This window comes from Pleurodeles waltl, chromosome 1_2, assembly GCF_031143425.1.
Source record: "Pleurodeles waltl isolate 20211129_DDA chromosome 1_2, aPleWal1.hap1.20221129, whole genome shotgun sequence".
Classification (NCBI taxonomy): domain Eukaryota; kingdom Metazoa; phylum Chordata; class Amphibia; order Caudata; family Salamandridae; genus Pleurodeles; species Pleurodeles waltl.
This window is the reverse complement of record NC_090437.1, coordinates 75,883,877-75,909,793: the sequence shown is the minus strand read 5'-3', so window position 1 is coordinate 75,909,793 and position 25,917 is coordinate 75,883,877. Positions and strand designations below refer to the sequence as shown.

Below are 25,917 nucleotides of genomic sequence, written 5' to 3'. Positions count from 1 at the left end.
CACAGCTTAATGTCCCTGTGCTCTGGAAGTATCAACAACTTAATGCTCCAACAATATTGCATACCAGATGGAGCGCCCCCACCACACTAATGCAACAGATGAGATGTCCAAGCTAATAGTCGATTTGGAAGAAATAACGGATCTGTAAGCCACACCTATTAGCTAAAACTGAACCCAAAACATCGATCTCCATATAGCAATTATGCCACAGATTAAAAACTGATTTGTACTACTTGTTGGTGCTAGCCACCCAAACCTGTATTATGAAGAACAGCTAAGTTCAAAAGGCTTGGGACTTGGCAAAGTCCTTAGAAATGTGCTATACTATACAAAACCCAGGAGCAGACCAGTTTGTGCTTCTGAAAAAAAACCTCTAGGTTAAAGGATTTGAACATGAAAATGTGTACGTTCTCTAATGACAAACGTGTGAACAAACTTATTCAGCTCTTTTAAGAATGTGTATCCGCAAACCACCAGCCTTGCACCACTAATTCTGCCTGGCATGAGGGAACCATAAAAATACAAGAACCCATTGTTCCCAGAAGAGACACCACTTGTCAGGCTGATGGATGCAGAGTGTGCAGGAGATTGTGACCCTTCAGCTTTATTCAGGAGTATCTTTTGTCCGAAGGACACACTTTTGCAGCCCTTGTGTCCAAAGCTGCATCCGGGTAGTGGAGTTTGTGTGGGTGTCTGTATGGTTTTGGAAAATTGATCTGGAGACCCAACATTTGCAAAGTCTTGAAGCAGATCTGGTGATGTCTTTTTGTTTGGGACGAGGAGGACCTTTTTATTAGCCAATCGTCAAAGTAGGGGTGGGCGAATATCCTTTTTCTCCATAAGGATGCTGCCACTACGGCCATGCATTTCGAGAACGTGCAAGATGCAGGCTCAGCGGTAGTACTTTGTACCGGTATTGTTTGAATGCCGCTTCGAAGCAGAGAAACTTCTGGTGTTTTGCGGCAATCGAATGGGGAAATATGCATCCTGGAAATCGCTGGAACAAATTCAGCACCTGTGATGGAGTTGGGGGTAGATCTAGTGAAGGGCAAGCATCCTGAATTTCTCTTTGCATACGAACTTGTTTAGCATTCGTAGGTTCAGAATAGGTCAGAACTCTTTGCTTGAATAAAGTTTTTTTAAAACTAGGAAATAGCTAAATTATATTTCTAGTGACCCTTTGGGAGTGTGGGACCTCTTCTATGGCCTCCTTTCGGAGCAGACTGGTAACTTTGTCCTGTAAGAGGGCTCACTGATGACATGATGCTTTTGTAGGTGGTACAGCTGGAGGAGGAGATTTGAATTGCAGTGAACAACTATTTTGAACAATATTCAAGAACCAGTTGTCACTTCTGATGAAGCACCAATCGTCAAGATGTTTGCTGATATTTCCCCTCAACTGAGTGGGTAACAGAAAAGGGGGGGGGAGGGGAGCGAGAGCTCATTGTTTAGCTAGTGTCTTGGAAGAAGCTGTTGGTTGACGATTAGCTCCTGTTCCTTTAACTAGTCTGCAAGGGTGAAAATGAGACCAGGCCTTTTGGAGCTTTTGCGGAGCACATTGAGGGGTTTGAACCCTTTGTTGAAAGGGTCGTCTATCATATGGCCTGTTTCTCAGATGGAAATGTTTCCATTTTTCTAAACATACTTCTTTGAGTGTATCAAGCTCTGCTTTCATTTTGGCCATCTTGTCATCTGTTTCCAGTGAATGGCAGGTTGAGAATCCGCGGCTGTGGCTCTGTTTTGAGGCCATTGAGGCGAAGCCAGGAGGACTTTCTGCTGCAGATTCAGATGGAATACCCATGAGCAGCCAGATCAGAAGTATTTGCTGGTGCACTAATAATCTGGTTAAATGCCAGAGCCCCTTCATGTGGTATTTCCTGGAAGTCCTGCTGTTCTTTTTCTGAGAACCAAGAAAGACAGTCCCAGAAAGATCTGTCATATCTGCCTAGCAAAGCAGATGTGCTAGCCATCTTCATAATAAAGCAGAGATACCACGTGTTTTTTCCAAAGCAGCCATCTGCTTGCTGTCCTAATTTGGGGCACAGAAGATGAGGCAGCAACAGTGTGTGCCTTTCTTACCACAGCTACAATAACTGAGTCAGGTGGTGGGTCAGAGCTCAGGAATAACATTGTCAGGTCATCTATGGGAGATACTCTTGCCGGTGGAGTGTCTGTAAAAGTGGGCAAATAGTCTCTCACTGAAGACGTAGAGGAGGTAGACTAGGTGGGAGACCTACAGTTACGATGTTGCAACCGCGATCGGTGAGACCACTAGGATCTTGAAGTTGATTTGTTCCTTGTTGTCCTGTACCTCGATCTATTCCTTAGAGGTGTTCTGGATCTTCTTGGGGATCAAGCTGTAGGGACATTCCTCCCCTGAGGAAGTAGAAGCCAGAGAGGATGCAGGTGGCATTGTCGGCTTTGGCGATGGTGATCGCGGATTAGTTCTAGATGCAGAGAATGACCGTGAATATTCAGAGCCCGGGCTCTGCTGTACCTGCTGCTTGCAGAAACTGTCCAACCAGCATGGAGAGATGATCACTGAGGTCTCAGGTGGTACAGAATGTGCACAAGATGTGATGTTCCGTGCTCTGACAAAATCTGAATGTCAGTAGAAACAGAATGTTCTCCTAGATTTGAGGATATTGTTTGAACCAGTAACTGCGAGCTCGGGCTGTGTGATGGTGAACGCTGCTCATTTGTTTGAGAGCTCTACGTGGACATATTTTTCGACTTCGATGGAGGTCGAGGTTTGAGTGTCAACTGTGAAGTCTGTGGCGACACAGCTACAGCTCTGGACATCAACGGTGGTCACATCAACAGTGTGTGGCTCAACATCGAGAAGCCAGCCTGCTCTAACATCGACAGAACCCATGTTGCAGAAGGGTGACTTGATGTTGAGGGGTGGTATTTCTTGCACGACAGGGGTTTCGCCGGCAAAGCCTGTCTCGGCGGCGACGAGAAATATTTTGGCGCCGAAGGAGGTCTCATCAGAACAACCTTGGTGGTTGATGTTGCTTTGACACCGACAGGGGTCTTACCAGTGAGGATTGCCTTGACGTCAGGTGGAGTCGATGACAAGGCACTCTTGTCGTCAAAGTTGACGCCAACGGTGAACAGACAGGAATCTACCCTGACCTCGAAGTCCTACCTCTTGACAACGTCTGCGAGCGACGCTTATTCTGCCTCTCTGAAGATCTTCCTCTGGGAGCTTTCTTTTGGGTAGATGGTGGCTCTCCAAGGCCTCTTGAAGATGTTTTTTCTCTCTTCTGCAACCCATGCACACGGATCTTTTCTCTGTCCTTTGAAGTTCTCCTGGACAGCTTCTGGCACTGATGGCATTTTTCCAGGAAGAGGAGTCTCAGGAAGAGGAATGAGGATCTGTCTGTGCCTTCTTTTTGCCACAAGAAGGACGCTTCACGATTTGACATATTACATTTCTCTTTCAAAAAAGTAATCTCTGTACACTATATACTAAAAGATGCTGAGTGAGATTTAAAAAAAAAAAAAAAACAGGAGTTTTAGGAATTTGTTTTTTTTTTTTTTTTACAAAAAGCCAAAAAATAGAGCTCAGTGCTCCAGGATCGTAACAGAACGAGTGGAAAAAAAAGAATTGACCTGTCACCTGTGGGCATGATGGGATACAGAGGGTCCGCTGAGGACTTAAAGGCATGGTGGTAGTTTTCTATGTAATGCTTTTAAATGCAGCCTATTGGCTAACACTGCCTTTCATTTAATTGCAGTTTTCCGATCAAATAAAGACTGTAATTTCTTACTTTCTCTTGTTTTCTGCATTACAGAAATATTCAGATTATAAAATAATTGTTTAAATGAAAACTCAACATCATTTAGGCATTTTTCAGCCTATATTGTAGGCTGCATATGTATATATACGTATTTAAAGGTACTACATATAGTAATGATGTCACACATATATAGAATATATATTTAAGATGTGCTCTGGGGTCCCCGCACATGGGCGGTAATCTATACGACTATTGACGAGGATCCCCAGAAGATAATCTTGGTTCAAGCTCCACCACATTTACATATTTTCCAGGCAGGCCTTCCCTGAGATACGGATGGTAGTCTTGGGATTGGCATCCACGTATAATAAACAGCCTGAAACCTTAAGTTCCACAGTGTTTTGGGGGAGGGGAGGGGGGGGGGGGGGAGGAGGACTCTCTCTGGGCTGTGAACCAAGTGACCAGCAAATGCAGACTAACTTCTGAACCACATCACATATGATTACTGCTTGACCTAGAGCTACCACAAAAGTAAAAGAAACTAAGAGCTGTTTGGCTAACCCTACAAAAAGAAAAGGCAGTTTCATCTTAGATTCTGCTCAATACTCCCTACCAACCCAAGAACTGATAGGAAAAAAGCACAAAAAAACTATGCAAGTTAAAGCAAAAGGAAGATGTTACCCTGTAAGCATTTGCTGATGGCATGTAGTGCTGTACATTTACATGCTTTGCATACTCCTGACATCTAGTTTTGAATCTGTATGTGTGCAGATGTTTTTCCTTCGAAAGTCTTTCGAGTCATGAGGTAGAGTGACATCTTCTCGGTGATACTGCACATGGGTATCAACTCTATTGTTAGATTGTTTCTGCACAGGTGGGTGGGACTGGACTGTAGAGTAAGTGAAAGTGATGAGATGTCTGTAAGAAAGTCACCATTTTTGGCCTGGTTACCTCCACTGTTTGCCTCTTATCAGTGTGCTTAATCTGTTTTCACTGGGATCCTGCTAACCAAGACCCCAGCGATTGGGCTGCTTCCTCTACATGTGGATGCTTTGGTACCCTTTACACACCACAACTGGCATACTGGTACTGGTGTACCCCAGTAAGCCCCAGGTATATGGTATTTGTGTACCCAGGGGTCCACCACCGGCAGCAGCATGTATTATGCCACCCATGGGAGCCCATGCAAACTGTGTCTGCAGGTCTAATATTTGCAGCCTGCGTGAAAAGGCGCATGCACCCTTTCACTACTGGTCAATGCAGCAGGTCACTACAAGTCACCCATATGAGGCCCTTGAAGCCCAAAGGGCAGGGTGCAGGTCCCTGTGTGTGAGAACACTCCTGCATGAGCAGATGTGCCCCAATGAACTCCAGTTTGAATGCACTGGACTTTGTAAGTGTAGGGAAGCCATTTTACCTGTGTACTGGCCACTACCTGTGGTTCAACTAAACAATGGTAAATTCAAACCTAGACATGTTTGGTATAAAACATGTCGGAATCAAACCCCAATTCTAATGTCAGTATTTGTGGCATGATTCACTGCACTCTGGGAACTCCTTAAAGGACCCCTCAGTTTTGCTCCTACCAGCCTTTCAGGGTTTGCGAGAAGCCCACTCTGCTGCAGCCCCTCAAACAGGTTTCTGCCCTTCTGCTGCTTGACCAGCTCAAGCAGGGGAAGGTAGATCAAAGGATTTCCTGTGGGAGAAGGGATGAAACACGCTCTCCCCTGGATATAGGTGTTACAAGGCTGGGGAGGGGTAGCCTTCCCAAGCCACTGGCATGCTTTGAAGGGCACATTTGGTGTCCTCCTTGCAAAATCCAGGTTTGCATGAGTTCAGGGACCCCCCTGGTCCCTGCTCTGGAGCGAAACTACACAAAGCAAAGGGGAGTGACCACTAGGGGTGGTGCCTAGAGCTCCTCAAGGTGGCCACTTGATTATGCCATCTTGGAAACAAAAATGAGCAAAGGCCCTGGAGCATCTGGTTGATAAGGACATGTTACTGATGTCAGTGACTCCCTGCAGAGTGACCAAGACCCCTGTTAGGGCTATTTAGGGACTCCCTTGCAAGTGGTCCCCAGATTTGGCGTGCAAAACGCTATCAGGACTCCTCTGCATTGAACTCTTCTGCTCTTAGCCACCGGAACTGCTGCTGGGCTTCACCGGAACCAAACAAGCCTGCAACTCCTGAGGCGACCTCGCCTTGCAACATTGTTTCTCCAGCTCCTTCCACCAATTGCAACATTTCCACAGCTGTGCATCCTCTGGGGTCGACAAGACTTCAGCTGCACCAAAGAAGCAAGAAAGAATCTCCCTTGGGGTTAAGAGTCAGTCCCCTGCATCCGCAGGCACCTAAGGCAACGTCGTACAGCTGCTGTGATCCGTTCTCCGCTGGAACTGCTTGGATCATCCAACACAGGTGGTGGTTCTGAGTAGTCCTCTAGGTCCTCTCTGCCTTCTGTCTAACTTGGGAGACAGTGAACCGTTGCCTCTCTTTGCATGACAGAATCCATATGCACCGGACTCTTGCAACAACCAAGGCTTGTTGACACCTTGTCCAGGGATCTTCAGGCTCCAAGTAGCCCCAGCCTCCAGCACTTCATCCTTGCAAGGACAGTCTCTCCTCTGCTGCTCCAGCAACATGGGACTCCTTTCCAGCTGTGCTGACTGGGCCTTACTGCAAATCACTGTGCCTGCTGCCAGTGGGTTGCCTGTGGGGGTTGCAACTGCTTCTGTCGGCTCTCCCGACTGCTGAGGGTCAGCCTAGACTCCCCTCTAAGGGTCAAGTCCCTTGGACATAGCTGGTCCTCTTCAGCTGTGCAAATCCTCTTCTGCCCAGATTTGCACTTGCCAAGGCTTGTTGGTGGTTTTTCTGATCACTGACCTGACTGTGACCTGGCGATCAGCATGGGACAGCTTCTGCATGATTTCAGGGACTCCTCTGCAGCTCCTGGACTCCACAGATGACCTTCATCTTTCACCGTCGACTTATATCTTCATCCACAGAAGGATGGGTAGTGGCTCCTGCCCCATCTGGACACTCCTGTAAGGACTGGACTCTGTCCCCTTTCTTTTGCAGGTCCTCTTCATCCGGAACCGACCGTTCGGTTCCCCTTCACTGGTCCTGTTATTGCAAAGTACCTTTTTCAAGTCCCCTTGTTAGCCTATGGGAAGACCAGGTAACTTACCTCTGCTCTCCTGGTCGCTGGGGTCATCTAGGTACTCACCTCTTGGGGTGCCAAGTTCTCCAAACTCCCTCCTAACTACTACACATCCTTGGGTGGGGGACTTAACTTCACATTCCACTATTTTAGTATATGGTTTAGCGCTCCTATAGGGCCCTAGCTATTTTCTGCTATTTCTTGCCAGTGCTGGCTGTTTTTCTATGCTAACTCCTAGTACTTATTGTGTATATATAGTGTATACTTACCTCCAGTTGGGGGTCTGCCTACAGTAGTCTACTTCAGTGTTACTGTAATAAAATACCTTTATTTTTGCAACACTATGTGGTTCCTTTCATGTGTGATAAGTTACTGTGTGACTACTGTGGTATTACAAGTGCTTTACATGCCTCCTAGATAAGTCTAGGCTGCTCACCACAGCTACCACTAGAGAGCCCTGGCTTCCTAGACACTGTTCACTAACTAATAGGGTTGTCTTGACCTGGTATAAGGTGCAAACACCATAGGTGTTCAACACACACCAGGCCAGCTTCCTACAATGTCCATATGAAAGTGTGAGATTTAAAACTGCCACAGGTGTCTGGGAGGAGGGTGGGTGCATGTGAAACCACAGCACTACATACCACAAACAGATGCTTATGGGGTATGTACATTTTTCCAAGGCATGTGTGGCTGTAGATAAACATGCTTTGCATAGAGTGTAAAGTAGTCCCCCTCAGAAGCAGTGGCTAACCGGTGGGTGTTGCATTTGTCTGGAACAGTGTACATAGTACTGCCTGACCTACATTGGCTTGTTGATGTGCTAAAATATTCACACAATAATGTTTTGTACAGGTGTGTGGTGTGGACCATCTAGCTATCTCACATATGTCAGTTATTTGAGTGTTTCCTAGAAAAGCCATGGATGCTCCTTTCTTTTTAGTAGAGTGTGCTCTAGGTAGTGTAGGTGAGATTCTTTTGGCTTTAGCACAGCATGGTTGAATGGACTCAACTACTAATCTGACTATGCCTGATTTGGATTTAGATTTCCCTTTATGAAAAGGTAAAAAAGCAACAAACAGATGTTTTGTTGTGCTGAAAGTTTTTATTCTATTAATATAGTACATAAGGGCTCTTTTTACATCTAATGTGTGGAGAGCCCCTCGTGCAACTAAATCTGGTTGTGTGAAAAAACTGATAACTCAATGGACTGATTAATGTGAACATAGGAAACCACCTTAGGGAGAAATTTAGGGTTGGTGCTGAAAACCACTCGATCCCTGTGTGACTGGAACAAAAGGTTCTTCCAAGGTTAAAGCCTGGAGCTCACTAACACACCTAAGTGAGGTGATAGTGACTACAAATGACACTTTCAAAGAAAGGAATTGAAGAGGGCATGTATAGTTAAAATGGTGGGCCCATGAGGCGTGTAAGAACAATATTAAGATTCCATGAGGATGCAAGTGGAACCTGTGGTGGAATAACTCTTTTGAGCCCTTCCATGAATGATTTGATGACTGCTATTTTAGGAGAGATGTTACCCAGTCTGAAGATAGGTAGCCAGTGCAGCAAGATGCAATCCTATAGATGTGAAAGCTAACCCAGCTTTTTGGAGATGAAGCAAGTAACAGACAAGGTCTTGTCCAATGGCTTTGAAAGGGTCAATGTGTTTTGAATGACAGTAGCAGACACAATGTTTTCCATTTTGCTGCGTAGAAAGCTTTACCTGTAGGCCTAAGGGCTTCTTTTATTATGGTTATGCATTCAGATGCCAAGTTAAGGAACCCAAACTCTATGACCTCAGGAGCAAAATCGCCAAGTTGAGAGCTTTGGGGTTTGGATGCCTGATCTTGCAATGTTTCAGTGAGAAGGTCCGGCCAGTTGGGGAGCTTCTTGTGGGAAATGAAAGAGAGGTCCAATAGTGTTGTCGAGCCCAAGTGGGTGCTACGAGGATCACTGTAAGAGATGTTTGCCTGGCTCTCCAACTAGAAATGGAAGTAGAGGGAGAGAAGAACAAGTGTAAGCAAATTTCCCTGACCAACTCACCATAGTGTGTTGCCCTTGGAAAGTGGGTGTGGGAACCCAGAGGTGAAGTTTGGACATTTTGCATTTTCAGTGGTTGCGAAAAGGTCCATCTGAAGGAACCCCCTTCTGTGGAAGTATGGGAGGAGGACTTGCAGGTATAGTTCCCATTCATGGACTTGTTGCTGTAACCTGCTAAGGAGGTCTGCAAAGTTATTGGCTATGTCTGGGAAATATTCTGCAAGTAGATGAATGTGATTTAGTGCCCATTTCCAAATGATCGGTGATAGACAGGATAATTATGGAGACAGTGTCCCCACTCCTGTTTTTGCAGATAATAAATGGTTGTCATGTTGTCCATCTGGACTAGCACAACCTTGTAAATGAGGTGAGGAAAGAATGCTTTCAAAGATAGGTGAACTTCTTGAAGTCCTAGGTAACTGGTATGGAGACCCAGTGTTTGTTGACCCATATACCCTGTGTTTTGAGGTCCTTCAGATGTGCACCCCATCCTGTAAGTCTTGCGTCCGTAGTGACAGTGAGTTGAGGAACAAGATCTAGAAAAGGCCGCCCCCTTACCTGATTGTTGGGATTCCACCATTGCAAACAAAGACGAGTCTGGCGGTCTATCAATGCTAGATCCTCTAACTGACTCTGTGACTGAGAGCACTGTCGAGCTAAACACTCCTGTAACAGGCTCACGTGGAATTGGACATGGGATACTATGGCGAAGCAGAAGGCCATCATCCCCAAGATGTTCATGACTGTGCTCACTGTGAGCTATTGATTCATCTGAAACGGAGGTAACAGTGGCTGAAAATGCTGTACTCTTACAGAATTGAGGTAGGCAAATCATGTTTGTGTGTTTATAAATTCTCCTAGATACAGCTTATTCTGTGAGGATGTAGGTAAGGCTTGGGAACATTGATGGTGAATCCCAAGCGGCGTTGCAGATCTATTGTAATCTGCATGCACTGTAGGTGAGTGTTGGCTTTGATAAGCCAATCATCCAGATATGGAAGCAAGTGTACTTTATGTCTTCGTAGATGGGCTGCCACTACTGGCAGACACGTGGTGAATACTCGAGGTGCGGTAGTCACCCCGACTAGAACGACCTTGAATTGATATTGTTTCCAGCCCACCACAAACCTAAGGTATTAGCAATGTGCTGGGTGTATTGGAATGTGGAAAAGGGCATCCTTTAGATCGGGGGCTGCAAGAAAGTTAGCTAGTTGGAGGAGTGGGACCACTTCTTGGAGTGTGACCATGTGAAAATGCTCTGACAGGATGTAGTGATTCAGGGGCCTTAGATCTAGAATGAGACAAAGATCTGACTTTTTGGGGGGATTAGAAGTATAAGGGGTATGCTTCTGACCCTTGATGTTGTAGAGGGGTGAGTTTATGGCTCCTTTGAGAAGAATAGCTTGAACTTCCTGTTCCTGTCTGATGTTTCAGTGATAACCTGTGGGTACAAGGTGGGATGTTGGGAGGTGTGGTAAAGTGCTCCAGACACCCACTGGTCTGATGTTATTGGCTGCCATGTGTATAGAAAGGTTTGTAAATGACCCCGACAGATGTTGTATGGTATGGGGGAAATGTATGAAAAGTAACTACTTAGAGGTGGAATTTTCTCTACGTCAGGAAACACTTTTGCCTCTACCCTTAGTATTGTTGCCCCTGGAGGAGCCTCTATAGTAGCATAATATAGTATAGTAGCCTTTACAGAAGGAATATTGACTCTGGCTACAATGGTAAGAGGTGGAGGCTTCAGAAGTGAGAATTTTGGAACCCCACAATACCTGGAACAGCAAAAGGAGCCCCTAAATATAGGTGTTTGGAGGATCCTCATGGATTTAGTCGTTTCTGTCTTTATTCATTTTTTCAAGGGCCTCTACAACTTGGGGCCCCAAAAAGATGTTCTTTTCAAAGGGTACATTTGGAATGTTTTGCTGGGCATCAGGCTTTTTGAAATACACAACCAAGAATGTCGATAGAGCAGGATGCTGGAATTAATACCTATTGCTGCAGTGTTGGCAAAGTCAAGGGCATAACATAAGAATGTGTCAGATATATGTTTGCCCTCTTTTCCTGTGCTCATATGGGAGATGCTGGAGGGGCTCCTCCATTTCATCCCAGTGAGCGCAGTTATAACTGGCAAGCAAACCCATTGTTCGACAATCCGCCACTGGTTTGCAGATTGGGCTGCAACCCTCTTCCCTGCCGTGTCAACGCATATGCTTTCACTGTCCAGTGGCAGAGCACCACCAGAGGCTTGTCAATTAGCAGCCCTAGCTATTAACTCCGGATATGTAATGGAAGCATCAGGAGGTTGTGATTGGCAGGGTATAAGTCTGGGTCAGTATTGTCATCATAGGTTTCCCTGAGGTCATTATGTGGTTGCATCCCAAACGCGTCATCCCAGGTAGTGAGTGGACCTGAACCATCACCAGGGGATCACTGAGGAGAGATGTCTAAGGGATCTCCCACAGACTAGTGAAGAGGTGGCAGAGGAGGTGGTGAGGGTGGTGGTAGAGGCAAAGGACTAGTGGCTTTGCGCATTTTCCTCCTTTTTGGTGCAGCAGGGGAATCAAGTGCTTCTTAAAAAAGACAACTGTCTCTTTGAAGACAGTGGTATTGTAGTTGGAGGCTTTGCCAGAATATGTTCCGTCTGCGGCTAAATCTGTATTTGTTGCTGCTGAGAGTCAAATTTCTCCTGTAACTTAATGGAGAATAGGCTCTACTGGTGTTTCAATGGCCTGTTTCAGAGTCGACCTTGAAGCTTTCAGCTCCGAGCTTTGCTTGTGCTTCGGTGCTGAAGTTCCAAACGGCGTAAAAACAGTGGATGTCGTCAGTCGAATCAGCACCAATGGGCAGAGAGGTTCCCGAGGTTATCGGTGCCGAAGACCTTGGATGATGTTTCAGCACTGAGTTGGAGGGCAGGGTGTCCGAACTGGTCTCTCGGTGCAGACCATGGCCTGCATGCAGTCGCAGTCTGAAGATCTCTTGTTGGCAAGGTGCTGTGTTTTTTTTGTTTCTTTTTTAAATGTTCAACACGAGGTTGAGGCTCAGGGGGTAGAGTATTCACTGTTCAAGTCTCCAGCATGATGTCAGTTATTTAAAATTTGAACTTAGCGCTGGATTCGGAACTGGCCTCGGCAGAGAACGTCTTCTTCCACTACCGAAGCTTCAGATTGGTGTTCTTTGCCAACGTCTTCTAGCACAAAGAGGTCCGGAGTACCCCTGGTGGTCTTCTGATGCATCTCGAGCCAGCGAGCAGAAGAATCTACAGTCCTCACAATCCACCTTCCTGTGTTCCGGTGACAAACACAGGTTACAAACCTGATTGGAATTGTTCCATAGATATTTGGTGTGACAGCGCGAGCAGAAACAGAAAGGTGTCCGTTCCATTTCCAGGAGGGCATTCTACGGAGGTCCTGCTGGAGACTAAGTCCGAAGGTCCCGAAGGGCTAGGCTCTGTGGGGGCCGCCATCGAACCGCATTGACTCAACGAGGGGTGATACCTTGATACGCAGATAAGAAAATCACAATCGAAAACAACACTGGCACGGATTAGGAACCGAAGAGAGATCTGACAGGGGTCTTAACCCAGAACACAAGCACACACGTCCAAACCAGACAGTGGAGAGAAAACAAACCAAAAATGGAGTTGATGACCATGTGTAGTATCACTGAGAAGGAGGAGTCACTCTACTGTGTGATTCCAAAGGCTCCTAAGAAGAAAAACAAACTGCACACATCCGGATCCAACACTAGATGGCAGGAAGATGCAAAGCATGTATATCTACAGCCACACATGCCTCAAACAGACAACCACACCCCTGATTTTGATTTGTTTTTGGAGCTGGTGGTCTGAAGGAAGGAGACATTTGTTTGAAAATACTTTTCAGCCCTAATGTCAGCAGCACCAAACACCAGAGTGGAAAAATAGCTATCCAAACAGGGGGAAAATTTATGTCAAACTTGCAAACCTGTAACAGATTCACTCTGCAAACGCAATGGGGAGTCCCAGTTTGGGACTCAGTCATTTCACGTATGAAGTAGTAGCCCCTTCCACCAGATAAAACTCTTTGGTGTAAGTTAATCATTGTATCAACCTTAGCGTAGGAAAAGCTCTCTCAGTCTATATGTAATTACTAAACATAGAACAACTGATCACAACTCGTCTAAAAGAGGAGTTTAAAGAGCAGAAATAAATTGAAAAAAATATACAGTTCTGGAAACTAACAGAGTCACAAAATGTGCCCAACAGAGATAAGAGATGCAAACGCTCCGACAACAGAATGGTGGGTATGAAAGTGGGTTCTTAAGGAAGATGGGAAGCCATTTTTAAGAAGACCACGTTACAGAATAACTTACCACAAGTATCAGACTGTATTTCATAAGCAAGTATAAAGTAGGTTAGGGAAGCATGTAAAGTACAGCTCAAATAGTAGGAATGTTTTTTACTTCTAACAATTACAAGTGAGCCAATATATAATTTCACAAGGACACAAAGAATGAAGGAAAAGTCAAAAGGTAGCTCTGAACTATGAAGCAGACGAGCTTTCTCCAGACTAGGTTGTTTAAGGAATATTTCTGCTGGGCTCTAGAAAAAAATGAAACCATAATACTATCTTGACGTTAGAACAAATATCATCTGATTAAAGTAGTGGATAATTATTAAAGGATTTATAAAAAGTTTAAGAATTTTGGACGTAGAGGGCTAAACAGTTCTCTGTTGAGGGGTTTGAAATGATTAATTAATGCGTGACACCTGTGGGGTAACTTAGCCAGCCTGGCATTCTTTCCCTTGACAAATCAGATTGGCTCAAAGGATGCACAATGTATTAAGATGGACTCAGAAGTCTAGAAAGATAGGGTTCTAGGGGGTGAACATGTTCCAACATCAAAGAGCGGTATTCCACTTAGGATGGAAATCTGTTTAAGAGGGGTGGGAGCAGGTCACTTTCCACTTCTCTGAAGAATTTTGGTGAATTTGTAAGGCCAGCATGTAGTTCTAAGTGAGACTGTGGGTGGGGGAAGGGAGTCCATTCAAGAACGTTGAAAGGATTGTCCAACTACAGTAGGTTTGGATAAACAATCCTGTTAAACTGGAACAGTTTGGCCTGTGGGTCCAAGATCTGGTCCTAATCACATCCTGAGCTGCACATGTAGGATCACACCCATCTGCAGGCTGGAGATTCGTCAACCTTTTAAATCACAAACCCAGTGCTTCCGGCTAAGATAGGAAATTACTGTTTCCTGTAAGGCAGAGGTTTTTTCTAGTGGAAGAAAAGTCAGAGTTTCCAAATGACCCCAATGAACAGGACCCTTCTGGATAAAGTGAGAGATGACTAGTGGGCGATCACTGAAAACCAGAAGTCAAATTGGGTCCAGGGGACCTTAGCTGTCCTAGAACGAAAGACCACTGCCTAACATGGGCTGTTATCAGGAACATAATGAACCTTCTGAAGATGAAAAATGCCAGCTACTCCCCTGTGACAATCTCAGGTACTGATGGCAGTCCTACAAAATGCAGACTTAAAGCAAATCTTTTAAATGTTGAATTTTGGGAAATTTCCCAATGCTAAGGCCTAATGGTCTGCAGCTGAATTAAGAGCTTTATGTCAACTTTGCAAAAATAAAAAAAATATCAAATACTTTTGTGAAGGAAATGACAGCAGCCTAATTAAAGCATGTAGTGCTACACATTTTATGCAATGCAAACATCTGCCACACTAGCACATATGTCAGAGTGGCTTATTGAGGTAAAAAAAGGTTTTTCAGGAGGTTGAGGAGTTAACTTACTTTTATGAATTTTCACTCTTGAAGCACAAAGATTTAAGAATGGAGGGTGTTGGGTACAGTGGAGTTAAAGGTTTGTTGACCACAACACTGAACGAGCTTTGGTGTGCCTGTTAGGTATATGGTGGAATAGAAAGGCTGAGTACATAATCCAACTACCTAGTGAAAAGCATGCAAGCCCTGCACCTGCTTTAAACTCTTATTTAGGTAATCCCCATCTACCCCACTTAGTACAAAGGAGTAATTTCCAGTAATTAAGATATGTTTCTTACAGACCATGGAAGTGTTGCAAATGCAAGACCTGTCCCACCAAAACATATTAAACAGCACCCATACACCAGAGACAGAATGAGGAAGGGTGACATAGACATTCACAAACACATTCACACACATCGGAGCTTCATCCCCCCCCCCCCCCTCATGAAACTGTACACACTACTACTGGACAACAGACTCTTATGGAAAAAGAGACATACAGAAGTACAGAACACACACACACGCACGCCGATGCAGGGAAACCTATTGTGACAGGGTGCCATACTTATACAAGGACAAAACAATGCAAACAAATCTGGGGCACATATATGCTGCGGCAGCTCAACAAAAAGGCACTGAGGCTGGGAAACACACAACAGGGCACCGCAAGATACTTATGCAGGAGAAAGTACCAACACCTGCAAAAGGAGATATACACAAATTGGGACAGGGACATACAAAAACACAGTCTCCACTATAACTTCGTGATTTATATTGAGAGCCTCCCTCCCTCGCAAACACAAGCATCGCAACATACAAAGCCACAGAAAACATGGACTTCGTATCACACACACACCAACACAACATAGGCATCTCCACAAATACAGTTAAACAACAGCCACACAAGCATGAAATAAACAACAAAAAGGTTGCTAGTTACATAACAAAGTTCGTTAACATTCCTATATTAAAATGGATATGATAACCATGACATGAAAGTGGGAAACCTCAAACACATGGGAACAGCCTCAAATACACAGGCAACAGCTTCAAAAGGTCATGCACAGACTTCAAACGTCAAGGTCAAAATTCTTATGATCAAGCATAACTTCATATGCCAAGTCCAGCCACAATGTGAAAGTAATGCCCCATTTATTCACTGAATCCCATAAAACCAGGTGTGCCCAACATTTTCTGACACAGGTCCAAATACTCTGTGGAGGTGCAAAAACACAGGTATAGGCCACTGTCTATAGTGTACTTCATTTGCAAGAGTACAACACCTGTAAGAAAAGGTGCAGCCCAAATAGCCTTGAACCATCTGAAACCCAATATGTTTTCCTGACACTTCAGAGTAAAAGCAGGGCCAGCAGACAGGCAGCACCATAATGCAAGGACGAATACAGCTAAGGTTCAATATAGGGTCTGAGATAGATGAAGACCTCCACCCCCTTCCCCCAAAAGAAATAATCAAGCACTGTCCACATTCTAGCAGAGGTGCAAGAGAGAGAAACAAGTCCTCAACAGTAGGATATCTCCTTTCTTGTTTACCTGAAGCACAGATGCCCTGGAGATCAAGAAAAGTGGGAGACCTACTCTGATACACGACTCAATAACTCACTGATACTGGCTTCTCTGATGATAATTTGCACTGAGTCAGATAAGGTAGAGGGAGAAACTGACTCCTCCACTTCTCACTTAGTGAATTAGCCCTTGAGCAGAAAACTGGCAGATTGCTGATGTCCGGCAGCAGAACAAAAGATGAATCTTCTATTCATGACCCTACCCTTAGCTCTACAACAGCCTAATTGCTTCTGACGGGTTAGGCCAGGTCAACAGTGATGCCTTTTGAGTCCCCAATTTACTTCCTGCTACTGGTACTATCGTGACAACCTGTAATGAAGAGGTAGCAAGAGTGGCACAAGGAGGACAACATGGTCAACTGTTGCGCCTTTTGGTAAACTTTAAATTTACGTCCCTGGATAAAACTATCATTTGAATTACTCCAACCATCAGTTTTAGCCACCCATGGAAAATAGGAAAACAATCATTACATGGATGCTGTGGGAAGTGATTGCTTAGAGCAACCTCAAAGTATCTCCAAAATTCATGTGTTTGACTTATACACTTTAAAAAGAAGAAATGACAAACATATTGAATAGATTTAACTACCCAAAGAAAGCTGAATCTGAGCTATACCAGAAGTGTGGCAGAGACCCTACAACCTTTAGGCAAGTGAAGTGGTCCTGCGAAAGATTGGCTCCCTGTTGGACCACAGAGGTGCAAAGGTTCAACGGATGACAGCGTTGTCATTGGAAGGGACCATTAAGCTCTGCTTTCTGGGACTAATACACCCATCAAAGCAGCGCCCAAAAATGTGGTGTAGATTAGCAACACTGGGGCTTCTTTTTGCAAAGGGACTGATAGCCACTCACTGGCTCGCCTCAGTTACACCCTTGCAGTCATCTTGGAGATCATACATATGTGAATGGGCTATGGCCGAACTAAGAAGGCTCCGTCAGGTGAGGTTGGATGAGAATGCAAATCAGGACATCGGAGATGGGAGTTTATGATTGATGGATTCATGAGCACCAAGGATGACTACCTTACAATGAAGGGGGATTGTCTAGGTGCCTCAATGTTCAAGGGGAGTGTTGACAGTTGTGGGGGGGGGGAGGGGTAAACCGACATTGTCATTTGCTGCAAAACATGTCTTTGGCTTATTGTTATTCAATAACGTCAAAATTATTTAATTCATTAAAAAAAATAAAACTACCCAAACAAAATACTAAAAGGTTAATACATACTGTTTGGACTTTCACCCGGTTTCTTTGAGATTTGAGTATTCCGATCTTTCTGAACTTGAGGTGAAATCATTGGCCGTCTTTCTGACCTTTGAACAGGAACAGTAACAGTGCATATATTAAAAACCAAATATGCAATCAGTGATACGATTTGAAACAGTTCAAAGGGAACTACCTTAAATGCCCATTACACTTATAGGATTGCACAAAATAAATCCCAGGTAGCAGACTAGAACAAATTTAATCAAACTATATACTTCATCTCAAACAGATTCATACATCAAACACGATTAAATTTACAACGAGCTTCTGTTCAATTAATTGATATGATGCAATTGTATGTCAAGTCAGTTAGAATTACTGGAAAAAAACATCAAGTCAAGACAAACTGTCTATTCTGTGTTAAGTGTTTTGTACAAACGGAATTTCTGGATTTCAGTGACATCATACGCACCAATTCAGAAAGATAGTTTTTTCAGTGGTTTTGCATGGACAGTAACACAAATATCTACCCGACAGTAGTACCAACCTTTGAAAGACCAATTTATCACTAATTGTTTGCTTATATGACCGTTTGTGGTGACCTATGTGGATGACTGCGCCATAAGCACCTTTTTGCACCAGACATAAATACAACCTCTTAAGGAAAGACTATCTGCAGAAGGTGGCCTATGCATTCTCACCTGGGATTTAACACTATGAAGCCGCCTGGCAAGATCTGACCGCCGGGCAGCCGCCAATGAAGGCGCACTCCCGCCGCGGTCATTTTGAGATCCCTGCTGGGCCGGCGGGCGGAAAGGATTAGTTACTTACCTGTAAATCCTAGTTCTCTTCCAGGGGTATCCTCATCAAAGTCATAAACATTGAATATTCCCGCCCCCGTGCGGGGACCCCGGAGCATATATATATATAAAATACATACATATTATCATGTGTAAAACAGCAATGCAGGCTATAATCATAAATAGGCTAAAATGCTTTATTTCTATGCAAGTTTTTTTTTTTTTTTTTTAATATTATAAAATCACAATAGATCATAAATATCTACCTAAGCCCCAAAAACTGGACTTAGGGAAGTAAACAACAGTAAATATCAGAGAAAAATAGAAAAAACCACATTGAAAAACAATGAAGCATTCTTAGCCAATAGGCTGCATGCAGGTTAACACAGGAGAACCATAAAAACTTTGGCACCGTGCCTTTAAGACCCTGAGCACCTCCAGTATCCCACCATGCCTCAGGGGTGAAGGGAAGGTGACAGTTGGTTCACAGTTAGGTCAGTACTTTTTTACGGTGACAATCTGTGTAACTGATCAGAAAGATAATCTGTCCTGCACTTCTAGGAGACTTGAGTCCGGGGAGGAGGGTGGGTTGTTTATGACTTTGATGAGGATACCCCTGGAAGAGAACTAGGATTTACAGGTAAGTAACTAATCCTTCTCTTCCAGGGGATCCTCATCAATAGTCATAAACATTGAATAGATTAGCAAGCCCATCCCTAAACTCTGCGGACTGTCTGAAAGAAGTGCAGGAAAGAATATATATTCATGCAAATAGATTTCTAAGAGAGGCCTGCCCCACCTGGGCATCCGCTCATGCATCCGAGTCTAAACAGTAATGCTTAGTAAAGGTATGCACAGACTTCCATGTAGCAGCCTTACAAATCTCGGAAATTGGTACATTGTTAAGGAGGGCAGCCGTAGCCGCTTTTCCCCTTGTGGAATGCGCTTTTGGCCTAGCCAGTAATCGCTTATTAGCCAGTTGGTAAGAGTTAACAATACAAGACACAATCCATCTTGATATCGTTCGTTTAGACGCTGCCTCTCCTGTTCTTAAATGACCATAATTTAGAAACAAATGGTTAGAATGTCTAATCGGTTTTGTTTTGTCCAAATAGAATTTCAGCACTCTTTTCAAGTCTAAAGAATGCAATGCTTTCTCAGCCGGAGTCTCCGGATTGGGAAAGAAAGTCGGTAAAGATATAGTCTGATTGATATGGAATTCTGACACCACCTTCGGAAGGAAAGATGGGTGAGTTCGCAGAACCACTCTATTATCGTGAAAAACCGTGTACGGTTCTCTGCAAGACAGAGCCTGAATTTCGCTGACCCTCCTCGCTGAAGTAATGGCCACCAAAAAAGCCGTCTTCCACGTAAGGTGCTGTAAAGAGGCCTTGTGGATAGGTTCAAAGGGAGGGCCCATAAGCTTTGACAGGACTACATTCAGTTCCCATGGAGGAGAAGGTCTCCGAATGGGAGGAAAAACCTTTTTCAAGCCTTCTAAAAAATCCTTGACTACAGGTATCGTAAAGAAGGATTCCTGAGAAGGCGACTTACGATACGCTGTAATTGCAGACAAATGAACCTTAATAGAAGATACCTGCAGACCAGACTTCGCCAGATGAAGCAAATAGGACAGAATGACGTCCTCCTGAGCTCGTATGGGATTTATACCTTGTTGAGAGCACCAGATGTAAAATCTCTTCCACTTAAAAGCGTAAGAACGCCGCGTGGAAGGTCGTTTTGACTCTTTCAAGATGTTCATGCACTCCTGTGAAAGCCCTAGGTGCCCATACTGTAGGAATTCAGGAGCCATGCTGTCAAGCTCAGAGAGGGAAGGTTGGGATGTAGGATTCTGCCTTCCATTCTGCTCAGGAGATCCGGTCTGCACGGCAACCTCCTGTGAGGTTTTTCCGATAAGTTGAGTAGGTCCGTGTACCAGAATTGGCGGGGCCATTGTGGCGCTATCAGAATCATTCTGGTTCTGGAGTTGTAAAATTTGTTGATTACTGCCGGTATGAGGGGAATCGGTGGAAAGGCGTAGAGAAATGTCCCTGACCAGTCGATCAACAGGGCATTCCCTTGAGATCCCGGACGGCAGAACCTGGATGCGAAGTCTGGGCATTTCTTGTTTGTTTCGTCTGCAAAAAGATCCAACTGGGGTCGACCCCATTGACCGAAGATGTCCTCGACGACTTCGTCGTGTAGGACCCAATCGTGCGCGCCTTCTAGATGTCTGCTCAGGAAATCTGCCTCTACGTTTTGCTGACCTGGCAGGTGTACCGCTGTGATAGACATTCCCCTGGCCAGGAGCCAATGCCATATCGTTTGGGATTCTCGAGACAGAGGTAGTGATCTTGTTCCCCCCTGTTTGTTCAGATAATACATTGTGGTTGTATTGTCTGTCTGAATTAGGAGAGATTTCCCCTGAACCAATGGAGAGAAAGATTTGAGAGCCAGATGGACTGCTCTGAGCTCCAGTAGATGTATGTGATAGTTCTTTTCCTTGTCGGACCACAAACCCTGAGCTTGGAAGGAACCCAGATGAGCACCCCAACCCTGAAGAGACGCATCCGTTACCAGAGTGTCGGCTGGAATTGTCTGGTGAAACGGAGAACCTATCGACAGGTGAGGTCTGTGCATCCACCATTGTAGTGATTGAAAAGCCACTGCTGGTAGTCGAACTCTGTCCTCCCAGTGACCAGTCTTTTGGCTCCAATTGTTCTCTAATGCCTCCTGAATGGGCCTCATGCGTAGCCTGGCATTCGGGACAATGAAGATGCATGAAGCCATGGAGCCCAGAAGAGATGTCACCTGACGAGCAGTAGGTGCATCGGCTGTTAATAGTTGTTGACACTTCCTGTGGATTGATAAAAGTCGTTCCTCCGAAGGATACACTCTTTGGAGCTCTGTGTTTAGTACCGCTCCCAGGTAGTGGAGGTTTTGTGTTGGAATCAAGGTTGACTTGTTGTGGTTGATTTGAAGACCTAGAGACTCGAAAGTTCTTAGTACGATGTCTCGATGTTTTCTCGCCTGATCCGGAGAGGAGGCCTTCACTAGCCAGTCGTCCAGGTAGGGGTAGACGAATATTTTTTGTCTTCGAAGATGTGCCGCTACCACTGCTACACATTTTGAAAAGACTCGGGGTGCAGACTTCAGGCCGAATGGAAGGACTCTGAATTGGTAGTGCTGTGACGCTATCTGGAAACGTAAAAAATTCCGATGTTTGGATGCTATTGGGATGTGAAAATATGCATCCTGTAGGTCGATGGAGCACATCCAGTCTCCCTGATGCAGTTGCGGGACAATCTGGTGAAGGGCTAGCATCCTGAACTTCTGTTTTCTTATGTACTTGTTCAGGAGCCGTAAGTCCAGAATTGGCCTGAAGAGGCCCTGTTGACCTTTTTTCGCCACCAGAAAGTAACGGGAGTACACCCCTTTTCCTTTTTGTGCCGGAGGAACCTTTTCTACAGCTTTCTTTTGTAGGAGTGCGAGAACTTCCTTGCGTAGCAGGCTGAGATGAGAAGGAAAACCTCTTGCTGGCGGCAAGTGTGGAGGAGGTTTTTTGAAAAGGAGAGAATAGCCATGTTCGACAATATTGAGCACCCATTTGTCTTTTGTGATGGAGTGCCACTCGTGAAGATGATGCGTAACACTTCCCCCCACCGGAGTGGTGCACAGTGTTGAGGGAAGCAATGCCTCATTGCTTTGTTGGGGTCTTTGCTGTAGACTGTTGAGGTCTACTTGACCCTCGGTCTCTTGTGGGTCTACGTGCCTGAAACAGGGGACGTCCCTGTCGTTGTTGTGGCCTCTGAGACCAGTGAGGGGTTTGAACCCTCTGCTGGAATGGTCGTCTGTCGTACGGCCTCTACCTCCGCCTGAAGTCTTTCTTACGTTCCAGGCCCACTGCCCTCATCGTGTCCACTTCCGTTTTCATTCGGGCCATCTCTTCATCCGCGTGGGTACCGAACAACGAATTGCCGCTGAATGGGAGGTTTAAAATGCGTTGCTGTGCTTCCTGTTTCAGACCCGTGAGCCGTAGCCAGGAAGACCTCCTAGCGCAGATTACGTGCGCATACCCATGCGCAGCCAAATCCGCCCCGTCCGCCGCCGCGCTGATGACCTGGTTAGATACTAGGCCCCCTTCCTGCAAGATTTCCTGGAAGTCCTGTCTATCTTCCCTGGGCAACTTTTCTGTAAATCTGTGGAGTGAGTCCCACAGAGAGCGGTCATATCTGCCCAGAAGTGCTGAGGCGCTGGAGACCTTCATAGCAGATGCCGCCGTACCGCACATCTTTCTCCCCAGGGAGTCTAGGTGTCTGCTCTCCTTATCAGGGGGGACTGTGGAAGATGATGCCACAGAGTGTGTTTTTCTGGCTGCGGCTAAGATCACAGAGTCCGGTGGCGGATCCTTCCGCAGGAATAAAGGATCTTGCTCCGGAGCTTTGTATTTCTTTTGAATCCTAGCCGGGGCAGACTTGAGAGTGGCTGGAGACAGAAAAGTGTCCATAGTAGGTTGCAGCAAACCCGGTACTAGTGGCAGCAGTTTTCTCGAGACTGATCTGTGTTGTAGGGTCTCAAAGATAACTGAGGATGAGGTGGCCGGTTCCGGTACCTCAATATTTAGCTTCTGCGCTCCCCTTAGAAGAACCTCATTAAAAGTGGTGATATTATCCACCGGGGAAATCCTAGCAGGTGGAGAATCTGTCAGTGTGGGGGAGTAGCGCCCAACAGACGATCCTGAAGAAGACCAAGAAGGTGATCTTCTGCGTGGTGTTCGCGACCTGGTTCTCCTTCGGGAACGGGACCTGCTCCGAGAGGCTGTAGCAGAGTGTGCAGGTCTTGTGGTCGGCTGACGAGAAGCAGAACGAGCCCGTCCTGCTCTAGCTGTAGGAGATGGCGTTCTCGGTAATGAGGCAGTAGGAGAATACATCCTAGAGTATTGGGAATCCGGGGATGCTGCCGGTCTATTCAGGCTCTCTAACCATCTGGGTGATAGAGTGATGGGAGAAACATGCCCCGATGAGCCCGCTCTGGAATGGGATGATGCACTCCTTATAGAGACCACCGGTGAGGGAGCTTTGTCCGCTGGCTCTACTGCCTGTGACACAGCTGAAGGTTGTGTCGACGTCGATTGTATCCTCGACGTCGAAGGTTGCGATGGCTGGTCTGTTCTCGACGTCGAAGGTCTTGACGCCGAAGGCCTTGACGTTGAATGTCTTGACGCCGATCGCGGGACCTGGACCTACTCGCCGTCGTGTGTCTCGACGTTGAGTGGCGAGTGGTCGACGGCGGATGTTCATGCCGTCGTGGTGTTTTTGGTGTCGTGTCCTTCGACGCCAAGGGGTGAGACGTTCTCGACGGCGAACGGGAGCGCCGGAGATGACTCGACGCCGAACGGCGGCCTGCCGTCGACGGAGATGTACCCCTGTGTCCATGCTTCGACGCTTTGTCCTTCGACGTCGGTCTGGTCACCGTCGACGGCGATCTATGCCGGTGAGACGGTGGTGCCGATGACGTCGATGGAGAACAAACAGGCACAATCCTACCTGTCGACGTAGATCGGGCCATTCCTTCTGTTGTAGGTCTGGGAAGTGAAGAGGATGTTGACTTTTTCCTCTCCTGAAGCCCATGTAGCCTGATCTTCTCTCTGTCTTTGAGAGTCCTCCTTGACATGTTCTTACAATACTTGCAGGTGTCAGGACAGTGACTCTGTGGCAGGCAGACAATACACAGAGAGTGTGGGTCTGACTGGGCTTTCTTCTTCCCACAAGAAGGACATTTTACAAAAAGAGATGGCATTTTCTGTCAAAAAGACTTCCAAACTCAGACAAAAGATGTTATCTGTCGAGTAAACAGGAAAAACACTATTTTTTAAGGATTTTTCTGAAGAAAAACTCAGAAAAACTGAGAGCTCAATGCTCCAGGATCCTCTCAGAAGAAGCTGGAAAAAAGAACTGACCTAACTGTGAACCAACTGTCACCTTCCCTTCACCCCTGAGGCATGGTGGGATACTGGAGGTGATCAGGGTCTTAAAGGCACGGTGCCAAAGTTTTTATGGTTCTCCTGTGTTAACCTGCATGCAGCCTATTGGCTAAGAATGCTTCATTGTTTTTCAATGTGGTTTTTTCTATTTTTCTCTGATATTTACTGTTGTTTACTTCCCTAAGTCCAGTTTTTGGGGCTTAGGTAGATATTTATGATCTATTGTGATTTTATAATATAAAAAAAAAAAAAAAAAAAACTTGCATAGAAATAAAGCATTTTAGCCTATTTATGATTATAGCCTGCATTGCTGTTTTACACATGATAATATGTATGTATTTTATATATATATATGCTCCGGGGTCCCCGCACGGGGGCGGGAATATTCAATGTTTATGACTATTGATGAGGATCCCCTGGAAGAGAACCTGGTTTCCACCCTCAGGCCCAGCGGGGATCTCGGACGCAACACAGGAGCTGGCTCCAAATGGAGCCGGCGGTGTTGTGGCCGTGTGATGGGTGCAGTTGCACCTGTCGCGCTTTTCACTGTCTGCTATGCAGAAAGTGAAAAGCTGCACGGAGCCCTGTCAGGGGGCCCCTGCACTGCCCATGTCAGTGGCATGGGAAGGGCAGGGGCTCCCAGGGGCCCCGCGACTCCCCGTACCGCCAGCCTTTTCCTGGTGGTTCAAACCGCCACGTAAAGGCTGGCGGTTGGGGACTCATAACCCCCTGGGCAGCGCTGCCCTGGCGGATTATCACCGCCGGGGCAAATGTGGCGGGAAACCGGCGGCCCGGCGGTGCGACCGCGCCGCAACCGCCGCGGTCGTAATGACCTTGGAAGCACTGCCAGCCTGTTGGCGGTGCTTCAGTCAAAACAGCCCTGGCGGTCTTGGACCGCCAGGGTTGTAATGACTGCCTATATCTGGACATGCTATGTTCATGCCCATTTTTGACTGATAGCCATGTTTGAAATTATTTGGTTGTGTTTCTATATATCATTATTAAGCTAGAACAGGGCAGTGAACGCTAGAACCAATCATATATAATAGATTTGTAATTAATACCTTATTACCAGGCATGGCTGTTACCAATGTTTTTTCTTACAGTGAGTCAACACAGGCACAGATATGCTAGCACAGATATGAAGAGAGTAGATGTATTTTTGCACTCAACTGATTTTTCTTTAAATAAATAACCACCAATAGGAGTGCTAGGTGCAAATTAAGTAGGTTTATTTAGTGGGGACCTAATACATTTATGTAAATGCAAATTTTTTATATTAGTTAATCAAATAAGCTCTATCGTATGTGTTAAAGTGCTACAATTTTTTACATGGGATTTCGCTCGCATGTACGTGTTTAGGTAATGTGTTTATATTTTGTAATATACAAAAGTACTACTGATCATGTTTTTACTTCATGCGGAAGTCTTTTCAACTGATGAAGCATGTTACACTCAATCCACTGAGAATAAGTCTATGGGATAAACAAAGTTGCACGCGCATTGACTCAAACATACTGCAGGATAATCGTATTATTGAGGACATCCTAAATTCATTTCACTAAGAATGTGCTTGCCTATGTAGATGGGGGGAATGAAGCCAGCAGCCAAAGCGAGTGGAAAGGGAATCTGGACACAC

General features: G+C 45.5%; 1 protein-coding gene across 4 annotated transcripts in view; it reads right to left on the bottom strand.

Moving 5' to 3' along the window:
- The window catches only part of TDRD7 (tudor domain containing 7), a 779,147-nt gene that overhangs the window by 581,894 nt on the left and 171,336 nt on the right, over positions 1-25,917 (bottom strand). For all 4 annotated transcript variants that reach the window (XM_069236519.1, XM_069236523.1, XM_069236528.1 and 1 more), the window contains one exon: positions 17,517-17,602. In XM_069236519.1, the coding sequence (XP_069092620.1) occupies positions 17,517-17,602 (86 nt within the window). The remainder of the gene's footprint in view (positions 1-17,516; positions 17,603-25,917) is intronic.